This window comes from Larimichthys crocea, chromosome VII (assembly GCF_000972845.2).
Source record: "Larimichthys crocea isolate SSNF chromosome VII, L_crocea_2.0, whole genome shotgun sequence".
Lineage (NCBI taxonomy): Eukaryota > Metazoa > Chordata > Actinopteri > Sciaenidae > Larimichthys > Larimichthys crocea.
This window is the reverse complement of record NC_040017.1, coordinates 22,830,032-22,845,778: the sequence shown is the minus strand read 5'-3', so window position 1 is coordinate 22,845,778 and position 15,747 is coordinate 22,830,032. Positions and strand designations below refer to the sequence as shown.

At 42.0% G+C, this 15,747-nt stretch overlaps 2 protein-coding genes across 3 annotated transcripts in view; one reads left to right on the top strand and one right to left on the bottom strand.

Moving 5' to 3' along the window:
- Positions 1-15,747, top strand: part of frem2b (FRAS1 related extracellular matrix 2b) — a 63,892-nt gene that overhangs the window by 36,256 nt on the left and 11,889 nt on the right. The window contains exons 7-23 of the mRNA XM_019259399.2: positions 2,945-3,094; positions 3,975-4,184; positions 4,289-4,486; positions 4,605-4,769; positions 5,080-5,262; positions 5,364-5,494; positions 5,600-5,755; positions 5,981-6,284; positions 6,699-6,830; positions 7,063-7,394; positions 9,849-10,041; positions 10,130-10,234; positions 10,441-10,568; positions 10,666-10,800; positions 11,319-11,445; positions 12,012-12,199; positions 12,287-12,433. Of these exons, the coding sequence (XP_019114944.2) occupies positions 2,945-3,094; positions 3,975-4,184; positions 4,289-4,486; positions 4,605-4,769; positions 5,080-5,262; positions 5,364-5,494; positions 5,600-5,755; positions 5,981-6,284; positions 6,699-6,830; positions 7,063-7,394; positions 9,849-10,041; positions 10,130-10,234; positions 10,441-10,568; positions 10,666-10,800; positions 11,319-11,445; positions 12,012-12,199; positions 12,287-12,433 (2,984 nt within the window). The remainder of the gene's footprint in view (positions 1-2,944; positions 3,095-3,974; positions 4,185-4,288; positions 4,487-4,604; positions 4,770-5,079; positions 5,263-5,363; positions 5,495-5,599; positions 5,756-5,980; positions 6,285-6,698; positions 6,831-7,062; positions 7,395-9,848; positions 10,042-10,129; positions 10,235-10,440; positions 10,569-10,665; positions 10,801-11,318; positions 11,446-12,011; positions 12,200-12,286; positions 12,434-15,747) is intronic.
- The window catches only part of trpc4b (transient receptor potential cation channel, subfamily C, member 4b), an 81,405-nt gene that overhangs the window by 56,853 nt on the left and 8,805 nt on the right, over positions 1-15,747 (bottom strand). For both annotated transcript variants that reach the window (XM_027280254.1, XM_019259365.2), the window contains exon 2: positions 10,921-11,008. The gene's annotated coding sequence lies outside the window, so the exon portion shown is untranslated. The remainder of the gene's footprint in view (positions 1-10,920; positions 11,009-15,747) is intronic.

The following is a 15,747-nucleotide window of genomic DNA, read 5'->3' as shown; positions in this document are numbered from 1 at the left end:
TGTAAAGTTTACAAGCTGTCCAGGCTACTACAGTAGCATGCATGGACAGCTGCTATCCTCTGAACACTTGTTATTTTCCCAGCGGCAGACCATCTGCACATAAATGGCAACATCCTTACAGTTACCACTCTGGCTTTTGGCAGTGATGAGTTTGGAGAAACTTGTCCTTTCTTGCCAGTAATTGCTGCTTGATATTGACTCTGCATCCGGGAAAATGTTTTGGTGGTTGGGGCTGTAAGACATGAGAATGCTTGTAAGGCAGGACTTGACTCGTGTATTTATAGTCATGTGTCGGTTGCCTGTAAATTTCTCTCTAGTTCTGAAGGTATGATTATGAGCTGTTTTAAAGATGGGTTGGTCCTGTGCGTGTGCTTTATAGCTTGGATGGGGATAAATCGAGGGGGAGCCCACAAACCCTGTTATTATGTCTCACCTGGATTCCCATTCTTTCTGATATAAACAGATGTCCAAAGTACTTAAGCACAGAGATGCGGACTTCAGTCAACAGCCTTAAGACGCTCAATCCTGAGCCTTCTTTGAAAATTCAAGAGTTTCTCACAGTCATCAGTGGTTATAGTTTTTGATTATTCTGTATGGAATATGGGAGCTGCGTTTCTATGCTTTTGCTGCTGGAGAGAAATTTGTCGAGCACACAGTGGGCAGAGGAGCATTTGCTAGGGCTCAATTGAATCTCACCATTAGGAGAAGCCACTTAGCGCTGTGGGAATGTCATGCAAAGTTCAAGTGAAATCAAGCAGTCAGTGGGAGTCGAACAGATGCCTGTGTCTCTCCTTGTGCCACTTTTATTTTATGTTCACACATATGCAAGTGTAAAAATATTTGCTTTGTTTGGCTTTATTATATAGACGTCTTGCACAGTAAATTGGCCGCCATATTGACTATGTGTAAGGTGCTTTTATTTCTGATTTATGTTTTGTATTTCTCTTGTTTCTAAGATGTGAACTGAGTGGAATGGGTTTTTTATTTCCATTGTTTGTGGAACTAGTATTAATGACAACACCAAAATAAAGTCAAGGAGTAACTATATAATATGTAATCTTATAATTTGTTTTTGTAGAAATTAAATTTATGCACCTTACATGATTTTACATAATAAGTAGAACTAGATCTCGTCTTACATTTAGGTAACCTTAGATGTGCTGTGTGGCCTAGAAAGCTGCTGGTGGCTGAGCTGATGAAGTCCAGGAGCCAGTGGTTTACCTTTCAGTTAATGGACCGTAGCTCTTTGAAGCTCACTGTTTGCCTGCTCCACAAACCTTATCTGATTACTGGACTAGTACAACAGGGCCTGAGTTCCTGGCTGCCAACCTCAGGCTAGTAGATCTGATTACTCCTCCTGTTGGGGACCGAGTGCAGGCAGCCAAAACCATCTTTGTTTGGTTTCTCTGTGGGGAGAAATTCTGGCAGCTGCAAACCTCTTGATGCAGCACTCATTGTCCTGGCTGTGCTCTGAGGACAGATTAAAGCATAAAAGTTTTCTGTCCTTTGCTTGCTCTTAGGAGAAATATTATTTCAGCCACAGAGATAGCTCCTCTGAGAACAACAAATCCCCAGGCTTTGCCTAAAAAGATTATTTCCCTTTTAGAACTTGTCTTATCTTGTCACCGTAGAGCTGTTACTGCCAAAGCAGACTGCATCAAAATATGCAATTTCTTCTAAGACTTAGATTACTGGAAAGAATAATGATATAGTGCAAAATAATAAACACTTTTTTTGACCAGTAATTGTGTCTGGCAGCACTGGTGACTGACAGTTAATCTTGTATTATGGTTTCGTTAGATAACATAATCACCACACAGTTACAACAGTATGGATTTGTTTTTGTTCAGTGCATTTATCACTCAGTTCCACACCCCCGCTCTTTTTTTTTTTTTTTTTTTTTTTTTTTTTTTTTTTTTTGTGCCTCATACTGTGTGATGAGAAACAGCTAAGTACCGTTTTGTAGGTGCAGAGTTCCATTGTCATGGAAACCACAACTCCTGCCCATGGCCATCGCCATTCAGTTAATTTATTCATTATTTGGTCACAGTTGCTCGCAAAAAGCACACAGTTTTTACTGCTCAGTAGTGGCTTGTTCCCATTAGTCATCATAACAATGATGTATTTGATCAATTATGAGAATGTGTGCATTTTGTAAGTAGAATTGCTTCATTGGATTGCTTTCAGCTTTTGGCTGCTCAGGTTATTTCTGTATGGCTCTAAAGGACTATGACTGACTCCCTGCAGTTTAAATCCATAAATAGTCTCTTTGTGATGGCAGTGCTTGCAGTATGACAGTAGCTGACTGCACCACCCAAAGGGAATGTATATCGAGGTCCAAGCCCTTAAGCCGTTGTTTCACAAGCAGCATGACATGTTGTACATTGTTGAGAAAAAACAGGCTCTGAAAGGGTTAAGTAGAATAATAGTGGGTGAGTTTGGCTGCAGTGGAATCTCGGCTCATAGAAACACTAATTGCAGTCAGGCAGGCCTGGGCTGGCACATCGAGCTCTACATCCCCCAGACCTCCTGTCAGGCCTCCTGTCTGCCTCTCAGACCCATCACTATCAAAGTCAGCTGCACTACCAGGCTCATCCAGAACAAAACCAGGAAATTCAGCTCTGCCTTCAGGTTGCTTTTTGTCTTTTAATACTTGTTGCAGATGTAGAAATCCCCCCAAGACATCATCACAGGAAGTTAGAAAGCGTTGTTTAAGGGCTACAATTACAGTGTTAACTGTCTGCTGGTGTTTCGATGGAAACATTCTCTCAATTTCTCCTGTAATCAGAGGTAATCTTACAGAGCATGCTAGATATTACAGATTCAACTCCGCAATTACAAGTCATTTGAGTATCCTGTTGTGAAACAGCTAAAAGATGATTATGGATTACATCCTCCTGCGTTTCCTCATCTCCCTCACTCCTTCCTCTGTTGTTCTTCCCAGCTCCCATCTTCTACTTTGGCAACACAGACTACCACGTGGATGAGAGTGATGGCTTTGTGGAGGTGCAGGTGTGGAGGACAGGGACTGATCTTTCCAAAGGAGGAACCGTCACAGTGCGCTCCAGGAAGACAGATCCTGTCTCAGCTGAGGGTATGTACACCTGTGAGGCGCCTTTCTCTGACAGCTTCAGCTAGTTAGTGCTTAGAGAAATGTAAACCACAGAAAACAATAGACTTAAGTCGTCATGCTGTCACTTTTTGTTTTCCTGAGTCCAAGAAGATGTTATCACTGAATATGTTGGGTGGATGACCTGGGGAATGTAAACATTGTTTTAGGTTACGGGGGGAGATGTCAGGGCTCTTCTTTTGACCCCTTGCTTTGTTGGCATCAGGGATACACAGTGTTGTGAGGATAATGGTGTTTGAATGAGGACAGAGCTTTAGGAATGCATACTGATTGTTCTGCACATTGGGTTACGCTTTGGACTCCTCAAGCCTTCCCTACAGCCTCTATTATCTCCTGCCCCCAGGCACTCGTCTCCCTGTTGTAAAGAATCTTAACATTGCTCGCCTGCGTTATAACTGTAAAAATAACTAGCATCTAATCATATGCAGCACGGTAGAAATGCAAGCCCACACTTCCACACATAACTGGGTCATAAGTACATGAGAAAAGCCTGCGGGCAAAGGGTGAGCTCTCCGTACCCAGACTCTTCAAAGAATGGCAAATGAATAACCTGTTTGCGCTTGGGGAAATATCCAGTTTCTTGCAGCTCTCCTTTAATCACGCAACAAATTCCAACTGTTCACCGCTATCGAACATGAGATAGAAAACGTTGTTTTGTCAGCATGCATGTTATCTCCTTTCGTCTTTGCTTGATGCCTGACATTTAGAAATTAATTATGAAGTTACATGAGAACTGCTGTAGAAATAAGATCAAGTACCATAGTGCATTTGTGCTATATCAACTATATCCTATAAGCACTCTGTTCTTTGAAACACGCCTGACCTATATTGTGTTGTGGAGCAGCTGGTGTGGATTATGTGGGGATCAGCCGGAATCTGGACTTTGCACCAGGGGTCACCATGCAGACATTTCGTGTGACCATCCTGGATGACCTGGGCCAGCCGGCGCTGGAGGGGCCAGAGAAGTTTGAACTGGTACTGCGGATGCCCATGAATGGGATCCTTGGGGAACCGAGCAAGGCTACCATCCTCATCAATGACTCTGTTTCAGACTGTGAGTGAAGATCTTATTATTAAAATTCATTCAAATGGTTACAAACAGTTTGTGATTTCTCCACTGTATTTCTGATGTTTATTGATTTATGGGTTTCATTCCAGTGCCAAAGGTGCAGTTCCATGACGCTGTGTATGTGGGGAGTGAGAACTCAGGGCAGATCTCAGCCATTGTATACCGCAGTGGTGATATCAGCTACAAGTCCACAGTACGCTGCTACAGCAGGCAGGGAACGGCCCAGGTTATGATGGACTTCAATGAGAGGCCCAACACAGATGCATCCATCATCACCTTCTTACCAGGTGGTGTAGTAAAAACCTAGCACACATACCTATGCGTGGTTTGTGATTTCTTCACTTGTTAAAATGAATTGCAAGGATATTAAGTTGCTCAATGCCTTTTCTCTTTACTTTTTTTCAGGAGAAATTGAAAAGCCTTGTGTCCTGGTACTAGTTGATGACACAGAACATGAAGAAGAGGAAGAGCTCCGTCTTGTGTTGGGAAGCCCCAAGAGTGACTCTCCATTTGGAGCATCTATTGGAGGGCAGAATGAAACACTCATCAAGATAAAAGATGATGCAGACAGTAGGAAATCTTTGTTTTTTGTTGTCCCTTACAATATTTCTGTTTGAATGCCATAATGTGCAGAATTTCTATATAAACATCTTTTAAGTTATCCTGATAGCAGAAATTATGTTAATGAAAAAAATGGGGACAATTAGTTTAGTCTGTGTCTTTCATCTCAGTTTCCCTAGATCTACCATAGTGTATTTTATTATATTTCCATGGGGGCGACAAGTCCAAATAGCTGTACATACAAGTGCTTTAATAATGCAATATGCTGTAATGTTACAGATGACTAGCATGACTAAAACTGTATGTCATGCTTTCTCAGAGGCGATTATTAGGTTTGGAGAGACTAAATTCAGTGTGAATGAGCCGAAGGAAAGTGGCCAAGTGTCTGTGGTGAAGATCCCAGTGCTGCGCAATGGAGACACCTCTAAAGTCTCCGTTGTCCGAGTTCACACCAAGGATGGATCTGCCACATCTGGGGAGGACTACCATCCAATATCTGAGGGTAATTCATTAATTAATTCATAAATTGATTAATTCATTTATTTATTATTTGACAGAATTTGAGAGAAAAAAAACTTTGTCAAATCTCTCCTTTCTCTGCAGAAATTGTTTTCAAGAAGGGTGACACAGAGCACTATGTGGAGGTGGAGATTTTATATGATAGTGTCAGAGAAATGAGGGAGGCGTTCACGGTTCACCTGAAGCCTGATGAGAACATGGTGGCAGAAACAAAGGTGAAAATTAAGCCAAATTAGCATGTAATTTAACTGTCAAGTGTCAACAGCATCAATTTGTTCTCTATTTACGTTGTCTTAATTGCCTTGCTTGTCAATCAACAGATGAACAAAGCCATAATCTATATCGAGGAGATGAACAGCATGGCAGATGTCACCTTCCCCTCAGTGCCCAAAGTGGTTTCTCTGTTGCATTACGATGACATCGACAGAAACAGGGACTCTCTCCCCGTGGCTGGATACCCTGTCATTTGTGTCACTGTATGTCCCATGGGATAGTCATATAAATACTTACTGACTGATAGTTTTCAGTGATTTTCTCTGTTAATGATTCATTTAGCATTTGTCAGTATAATTTTGAACAGATGAATACTGTTAATGAAGTAGTACTTCTCAATTACAAGCTACCTTGAGGGCTCACAGGAGTATACAGAAGTAGTGATTTTAGGGTGCATTTCACTCACATTTTTATTTTTTCCTTTCCAGGCCTGTAACCCTAAGTACCCAGACTATGACAAAACAGGATCCATCTGTGTGAGCGAGAACATCAACAACACCCTAACTCGTTATCGTTGGCTAGTTAGTGCCCCCACCGGTCCCGATGGTGTCACCAGCCCTATGAGGGAAGTTGACTTTGATACCTTCTTCACCTCTTCCAAGCTCATCACTCTGGACTCAGTCTACTTTCAGGCTGGTTCCAGGGTTCAGTGTGCTGCAAGGGGTGTGAACGTTAATGGGGATGAAGGCCTGGAGCTCAGTAGCCCCGTAGTGTCCGTCAGCATGGACGAGGGTGAGTACAGCACATTCTCAAGCTTGAAATGTTTAGTTACTGGTTGGTAGACCAGCCGCCCCATGTGCAAAGGCTCTGTCCTTGATGCGGATGCCCAGGATTCGAATCCGACCTGTGGCTCTTTCCCGCATGTCATTCAGCATCTCTCTCTCCCTACAACATCCTGTGACTCTACAGCTGTCTCTATGAGAAATAAAGCTTGAAAAAGCCAAAAAAAAAGAAAAGAAATATTTAGTCACTTTTATGAAAATGGTTCCGACACGATAAGCAGCTGCTGGCTGCCTTTTGCACTACCACTGCAGTACTTGCTGTCCTTGCTTTGACAGAAAACTAAAACATAAAAGAATTTTCCTGTGGAGTATTTTTAGGGAAACAAAATGTTTGATGTTTGTTTGTTTACGGCATCCGTCGCAGGAATGTGCCAGCCTCGTGTTGCAGGTGCAGTGGGGGCTGAGCCTTTCTCTGCCAAGCTGCGGTACACTGGAACAGAAGACACAGACCACCCCAACCTCATCAAACTAACCGTCACCATGCCTCACATTGACGGTAAGAACAGCAGATTGAATGTATAGAACAACGTTCATCAGTTAAAGTATCACTTTGAGGCAGGATGTTGGTTTGAAACTCCTGAAGCAAGGAACCATTCTGTTTCCATATGTCACTCATCAACCACATTCTTTTAACAAGAAACTACTTCAGTTAGTTTTTTCTTAATAGTTAATCCAACATTTCTATGCTTTCTGTACTGTCTGACTCCTATGTGTGTATCCTCCCTCAGGTATGTTGCCTGTAGTGTCCACCCGGCCCCTCTCTAACTTTGAGCTCACACTGAGCCCTGACGGTACCCGTGTTGGTAACCATCGCTGCTCTAATTTGCTGGACTATGCTGAGGTCAAGACTCGCTACAGCTTCCTTACTGAAGCCACCAAAAATCCAGAAGTGATTGGGGAGACGGCCCCTTACCAGTACAGTACTTCCCTCAGGGGATCCAGTACACTACGATTCTATAGAAACCTCAACTTGGAAGCGTGTTTGTGGGAATTCACCAGCTACTATGACATGTCTGAGCTTCTCAGTGACTGTGGAGGCACCATTGGGACTGATGGACAGGTAAGCAGTCCCACCTTTGTGCTTTAGCTCACCTTTGACCCCTTTTGTCATCTCCTGACATGAAGTGACATGAGTTAGTTCAATAAAGGACTTTGGACTCAGTTACCGGTCTGTTCTGTCCTATAACAAGTCTTGCCCATTTTAATTCCAGAATACTTCTGGATTTTCAATCCTGATTAATAATTTACAGGCCTTTTAAAACCCTGCTTGCCTGCTTGGTTTTACTTTCAAGATCCTAAATTATAGCCTGTGGAGAAGCCATCCATTATGGTCTGGAGACCCATGTTAACCTTTGTGATAATGACTAACCTGACACCCTGCTTCCTTTAACCCCTGGTAAGACCAGAGATTTGACTTGTCAAACCGGCAAGTCAATAACCAACAGCCTCATAAAAATCTCTATTCGTGCACAATGTGCTGTTTGCAGCATCAGCTGTTATATGTGGAGCTGGAACGGAGGAGATCTCAAAGCTTTTTCATGTCTTGCAGCCTTCGACATTTGCATTCACCTTGGAAACCTACTCTTAGTTGACTTGCAGTTAATTAAGGCAGCGTGTTGATAAAGAAGGGCTGGAAGAGTGCACAGGGCACATCATGGCGAAAACCTCCACTACACTCACTATTATTAATTAAAGCCTTACAGCGCTTGCAAATGTGTTTTGGCTCTAAAGGTATATAAGAGCGTATATTGGTTTGTTATTTTAATGAGAGTTTCTCATTTTACATGGCTTCAGGTTTATTTAATAACAAAGGCATCACCCAGGCGATAACAGCCTTTCTCCACAAGTGGAACTTTGTTGCCTGTAGCCACATGATTTAAATGTGAATGTTGTAGTAAAAAAAAACATGTCTTGACAAGTAAGCAGGCAGCTGCCGGTGATATAAACTTTAGCTTGACCAGTCTTAATACCGTGAGATCAGATGATGACATGCACATACTTGTGAGTGTGCTGACTTTATCTATTTTTTCATTTATTAGTGACCATATCAATAATCCAATAATTTATAGAAGAAAATAACAGCATGTTATGAAAGAAAAAAAAGAAAAAAATGATTTTAATTCTTTCTTGTTTGTCTCCAAATCCTAAAGAAGACACATCTAGTAATAAAAATCTATTCTTGTCCATACTGTCTTTCCATCAAGGGGGAGTGGTGCTATACGTTCAGCTCTTGTACAGCTCTGTATGTAGATTTTGTTGCTATGGTTACTGTTGAACAGAGCAAAAGACAATATGTAAATGCCAAGACTGAGGAATCACAGATTTAGTTTCAGGATCTGTACGGCAGATCAATAGAAAAAGAAAGTGCCTTTGTTGGTGGGTGCCCTGTGACCTGAGTGCTCCTCTAAGTGGGCAGGCAGGCTGAGTGCAGACAGTTCTGTGCAGGCCGGGGCCAGTGTCATGTCACCGAGTAGGGCTTAGTGCCCAGCTTAACACTACCACAGGAATCTATTAAAGCCCAGCAGGTTGTGTCAGAAGGCCATTTTGCAAATCATTTGCCTGAGCTCTCAGCACCCAGAGGCGTAGGCACGTCTCCACATGAACACAGAGCCAGTGCAGGCAGGTAACTCTCACAGGTCAGAGGAAAGTGCAGATACCAGGAAAAAAAAAAAACTTTTCTCTTTCACCACTTGGAATCTGTTTGAGTATTTATGGACAGCTCTTTTAGAGGAAAAACAAAGTTCAGAGGAATTCAATATTCCTAACAAATGTGAATTTATTTTTTGATGTCAATTAAAAACAGCAATACACATTCAGACACATTTGCAGCTGAAATGTATCAAAGCGAGAAGATAAAAAAATGCACTTACTTCATCTAAAATGGTCGGAGCCCATGAACACTACAGAGAATACATTAAACCTCACAGCTGTAGAACATCAAGTAAATGTACATATGTAATGTTTGAAGTTTACATTATAGACATGATTTCCCAGGAAAGTGTGTTTTAAGTTCATGAGTTCAAGAAAACATATTAATGAAGCCGTACTCAGAACAGAGGTTGTTTTATTTATTTGTAGAATGTTATTCTTATCTTGTAAAAAGTGGCTTTCAATTAAGTTCAGGAATAATTTTTAAGTTCATGTAAAGATCTATGACCTAAAAACAAAAGGTGGTGCCTCTGACACTGTGGAAATGTCTTCCTGTAGACATTGTGCAGCAGTCTCTGTTGACGCCTTTAAAAGCAGCTGAAGACTTCTTTATGCGACCTGGCCTGTGTCACATCTCATGCTGTCTGTGTTTTATAATTTTCTGTGGTCAGTTGTTGGCTATGTTTTATTGTTTGCTTCTTTTTACTGTTCCTATGCTCTTATTTTTCACAGATTTATTTAAAAATTCTCCTGTGAAGCACTTTGTGACCTTACTTTGTGAAAAGTGCTAAATCACTTACAGGAGGTACTTTACTAGTACTTTGCTCTGACTCGGCATGTTGATGTTGGGTTTTTTTTACTGCAGGTGCTGAATCTGGTCCAGTCCTATGTGACCCTTCGAGTCCCACTCCATGTGTCCTATGTCTTCCACTCCCCTGTGGGAGCAGGAGGATGGCAGCACTTTGATTTACAGTCAGAGCTGAGGCTCACATTTGTGTACGACACTGCCATCTTATGGAGAGACGGTATTGGTAGCCCACCAGAGGCTGAACTACAAGGTAAGACTTGAACAGTAGTTGTACACTAAATTAGGTGTTGCAAATGAATTAATCAGCCAAATTAAGCTCCTTGTGTCTGTCTCTGCAGGTGCCCTCTACCCGACGAGTATGCGTATAAATGGTCAGGGACGACTAGTAGTCAACTTCCGCACTGAGGCACGATTCAGAGGCCTGTTTGTTTTTGCACATCCAGGTACACTATTCCATATAAAAGTGATGTAGAGTTATAAATTAATTTTATTTTATAGCATGTCATAATTATGTAGGAGAAGATTCACTCAGCTCTTTATCTGTGACAGTGCGATAATTCTCTTTTCGTAGCATATTTATCATTAGTTAAAACAGATGGTAACTTGTGTGCTGACTATACTGATACATAAAATTACATTTTTCCATCAGCTTCACCCCTTACCTCCATGGTCATGTGTCCCGACCACCCTGGTTTGACCTTTAACCTTAGTCTTGTGAGGAGTGAGCCAACCTACAATCAGCCCATCCAGCAGTGGACTTTTGTTTCTGATTTTGCTGTGAGTAAACTTTTTTTTTTTTCTTCTAAAGGAGCAGTCTTAATTGTTTTGCTGTTTTTAAAACCTGATTCCTAATGAACATCATTTCCCCTGGCAGGTGCGTGACTACTCTGGCACATACACGGTGAAGTTGGTCCCGTGTACATCCCCTCCCAGTCTGGAGTACACCATCCCTCCTGTCTGCAATCCCAGAGAGCCTCTTACCTTTGACATGGATATCCGCTTTCAGCAGGTAATTTAAAATTTAAAATGTATACATATAACATTTTATGTGACAAAACATGCGGTAACATTTAGTGTCTACGAATCTTTGTGAAAGTTTATTTAGGACATTTTTCCCCCCCTTACTCACCCATTCATTGCTTCCTGTAAGCCACACCTCTTGGCTCCTGTTCAGTCATTTCTTTCTTGCCGTTCATGCCCCTCCTGGTTCATTCCATCTAATCAAGAACACATAAGAACAAAACTCTGATCATCCCCCTTTTAATCCATTTACCTGCAACTGCAGTGTTATGTGTCTGCCAACATCTAACCACCCACAGCACCAAGAGACCACCTAGAGTGATAATAGCAAAGCTGAAATGGATGGTAAATGGTTTTGCCCATAAAATGCCAGAAATAATGACAAATCACAGCTAAAAATGTATCCGACCCCAATGTCTTAAAATAAGACATACACATAAAAAGACATCGCAAATAATATAAAAGAAGAAAGAAAGACTCTTTGCTTCTTCTTCCATGTGTTTCTAGGTGAGCGACCCCGTGGCTGCTGAGTTCAGTCTGAACACGCAGATGATCTTACTCTCTAAACGGATGCTCTGGCTCTCGGATGGCTCCATGGGCTTTGGACAGGAGAGTGACACTGCTTTCTCGCAGGGTAAGACAACAATTTAAGCATTCGTTATATTTCATATTGCTCTTGAAAGGTTGTGGATTAAAAACAAATAATTGAAAAAAACAAAAACAAAATAGGCCATAAAGTTATTGAAATGGATTGGATGACTCTGAATGTGTTTAATTGCTTAGCTCCTTGGACTTTCTCTCCATTCTACAGATCAAAAGAAAATCCCTTTGTGATGAATATTTCTGTTGATTTAGCATAATTCTCCATTATTTCCTGAGCAAACAGGATAAAAAATGAAAGGAAATTGAAGCTCCATGAATTGTCATTTGACCACTTTCATGTCTTTACCCAAACCAAGCTAATTACAAGAGCCTGACTTTTATTTCTCTCAACAATATCTTGAAAGTCTTTGAAAAGTTCTCAAAGCTGTTGTCTGAGTGAGTGTGAAAGAGTTTTAGCCTAATGCTGTGCCCAATATTATAGTCTGAGCAAAAGAAAAGAGAATAAAGTACAACTTTCAATTAAACCATCAAGTTTGTGCAGATGTGTTGTGTTACATGTGTTTTGCAATGATGAAAACTGAATTTCTATTCCCTCAGGGGATACAATTTATGGTCGAGTGATGGTGGATCCAGTGCAGAACTTGGGCGACTCATTCATTTGTAACATAGAGAAAGTCTTCCTGTGTACCGGAGCTGATGGATATGTCCCCAAATACAACCCCAGCAACTTTGAGTTTGGCTGTCTGGCTGACGCCCCATCACTACTCTACAGATTCAAGATCATTGTAAGCACAAAAAAAAAAAAATCTCTCATCATATCACATGTGGTTTGTGTCCATTCAAAGCTATAATATTCTTTCCTCTCACTCCAGGACAAGGCCCAGCCAGAGACCCAGGCCCGGGCGTTTGGCAATGTAGCTTTCAATGCTTTCCTGGCTGTGGATGACCCTGGAGCTTTACCTCTAGTGAGGCAACCTGGGTCAGATGGTTTCAGAATAGATTCCTCAGCTCTCTTTCAGGTCAGTCTAAATGTCAAGTACAATAAACATACCACCACCCACCCATGAATAGTCCACATTCTTATATTTTTCAATCTGTGACTCATTGCATTGAGAGATTTAATGCTGGAATTTAGATTTTTTTTTTTAGCCAATAAAATCAGCCTGGCTCAGGGAGCTAGTGTGAACTTGTGGCATCTTACCATGTAAAGATAAAGTTAAAGATAAAATATACAGTGAAAGAATTAAAAAAATATATATGTTATTTATTTCCACAGAATTTTACATTTTCTCCTTAATATGCTAAAAAAAGACTCACTGTCCTGATACTTATATTCCAGTGTGTAGGATTTAATGGCACCCAGCAGTGAAGTAGCAGAAATTCACATAAAAAGGCCATTTCTAGATCATCTTTGGGTTGTTTGCTCTGGGCTGCTGTAGAAAAATGGTGGCTCAACAAGTGCACTTGGACCATCGACCTTGGTGGGTCCGACATTAATGTTGTGGCCTGTATTGTTTTTGTTTTAATGAAATGACCACAATCAAACTGACTGACTGAAAGTCCGGAGCCAGATAAATTAGTCCAGGACTGTTAGGGTCGAGATGAGGGTAAATAATGAAGCAGTGCAGTCACGGATTTCAACACAATCTACTCACAATCTACACTTTTATGAGAAACTAAATAGTAAATATTTCTTCTGACATTTTTTTATTTGCTCATTCATGTGTCTTTGATTTACAGAGTGTATGTAAATAACTGAATGATCTTGCACCATGGTGCAGACCAGCATCGTACTCTGAGGCAGACCATAGACAGTATACAATGGATGTAGTATCCGCGACGTCACCTACAGGTTTCTGAAGAGTGTGGTGGCTCTGGCTGCCGCCCTATTGGCAGTGCAGCCATGTGTTTACATTTGAATTACACCATGTGACTTAGAATGTAAACAAATCAGAGAAAAAAAGAGGCGGGACAAATGGAACTGTACAGATCAAAGCAAAACCACACATTAAAGGCACATGCATTGTGACATCATCAGGACTGTATATAAGGCCACGACGCTTCAGTCAGTCAGATCCTTTCAGACCTTTCAAATCGTGATACCACAGTGAGAAAGAGCCAGAAAAGACAATTTGCAAAGAGACAACGACTGATACAGAATACAACTGTTCGTCAGAGATCTACAACTGCAACCTACAAGCATTACTTTGTGACTGACTACCAGCCAAAGAAAGAAAATGCAGCGCCCGGGGAACCCCAGTGGTAACCAGAGGAGCGATGAAGAGCAGACCGTACGCGGCTGCTTTTGTGAGACCAGCTGCCAACTCAACCAAGAGTTGGAGGAAACAAAAGCACAGCTGAAGAGACAAAAATCCTTGAAGGAGTCGTTCATCAACAAGGAAAAAGAGACAAGGCAGGAGCTAGAGAGACTCAAGAAGTACACCAATCCAGAAACTCTCAGCACCGCAAAGATCGCCAACCAAGTCAGCGACAACACCAAGAGGAAGAAAAAGAAACTCTTGCAGGTCGACTATGAGGAGCTTCAGGTGGCCCACATCATTAATGAGGAAAAGTTCCAGGCAGAGCAGAACAAAAACAAGCTTCTCCAGGAGGAACTGGAACGCCTCAATATTTCGTACCAAGTGCTTAACGCCAGGTATGAAAATGATGTCCCCAAGCTCAAAAAGCAAGCCTTTTACCTTCAGTGTGATCTTGATAATGAGATCCTGCAGAAGCATCTCGTGCAGTCTGACTACGAAGAAGCCTTCAAGGCACTCCAGGAAGAGAGGGAGAAGAACAAGACTCTCCAAGAACAACTGGAGAAGGCGAGTGTGTCACTCCATGAGGTCAAGCAGCAGGCTGACACCCTGAGGTTTGACCTTGAGAAGGAGCTTGAGCAGAAGAAACTCCTGCAGACAAGTTACGAGGAGCTGCAAGAGACACACAAGCTCAGTCAGGACGAGTTCTCTGCAGAGATTGAAGGTGAAAAGGAAAAGAACATGACTCTAAAGAAGGAACTGGACAAGATGCACGAGACTACCCAGAAGTATGAGGCCGAAGTCACCACGGTCAGAGAGCAGGCCGAGACCCTGCAGCGTGAGCTTGAAACGGAAGTAGCCAAGACCACGGAGAAGGGCGGAATGGGGTAAAAGAAGCTTAAGAAGGGGACGGAAAAAGAGGGGGGGGGAGAGGAGAAAGAAGATCAGCAGGGAGAATCATCGGGTGGCGTGGGAGAGAGGGGGAGGGAATCTCAGGTAAGGTAAGATAAAGAGAGGCGTTGACGCGTGTTATAAAGTGAACACTCAAAAAACGGTTGAGGGAGCTGATCAGCAAGCCATCGTCAACAGATGGCAGAAGGGTATCACCGTCCTGCACCAAAACGCCCGTGAGCGGAAAAGATTTTTGAAGCGAGCTGGACAGCCTGAAAACTCAGCTCAGTGTTCAGATCCACTCAACCTGAAGCATCCACTGAGCTCCAGGCGTGAGAGAGAGGCTCTCCAAAAAATCACAGACAGTAAGTGACAACACCACCAAAGAAGGCTGAAGCCCGGTGAGTAACAAGCAGTGTGAGAAGCAGGCGACCATGCCCCTGCACTGGCACTCGAACCAACCGAAGCAGGCGAGGCAACCAGTGCGAGCAGCAGGCAACCATCAGTCCGCACGGGCCCTCGAATCCCAGAGAGGCGCTCAGGGAAATCTCCAGACAGGACAGCAGAACCACCTTCTGTCGGAAGAGGACCCGTCACTTTCTGGGGTTGAGGAACCACGAGGTGGAAGAGGAGGAGGGAGAACTAAAGAACATCGAGTTCTCCGGGTTTCTCCCAGGTGCTCTGGTTTCCCCTGCGTCCAAGGACGCAAAAAAATGCACAAAAAAATAACAAACAAAACAAACAAAAATTAAAACAAACAAAAAAAAAAGTTCAAAGTTCAGATATTGTTATATTTAATAGTTTTGTAGTTGCACAGTTCTTGGGCCTTTTTACAGAAACATCCTCTGTCTGTGTCATTCAATTTAAGATGACATTACAGAAACATAAAATGACTCAGTGTTTGAATTTAGCTGATAATATCCTAACTGAATAAAAAATATAATATTTATTCAAAATTTAATTCTTTCTGCAATAACTGTTTATGCTAAATTCTTTTTTTTGTCATTCAGTCATTGGGGCAACTGAGAATTCATGGATTCATGCATTTGTTCTTATAAGCTACATTACAACCAGTTCACCCATTAACAATAAAAACTGGTTAAAACATGAAAGAATATGTAAATGCCTCAGAATAGTTGTGGTGTTTTTTAAAGTGAGGTTGTAGCTGTACGTGCCGACACCAG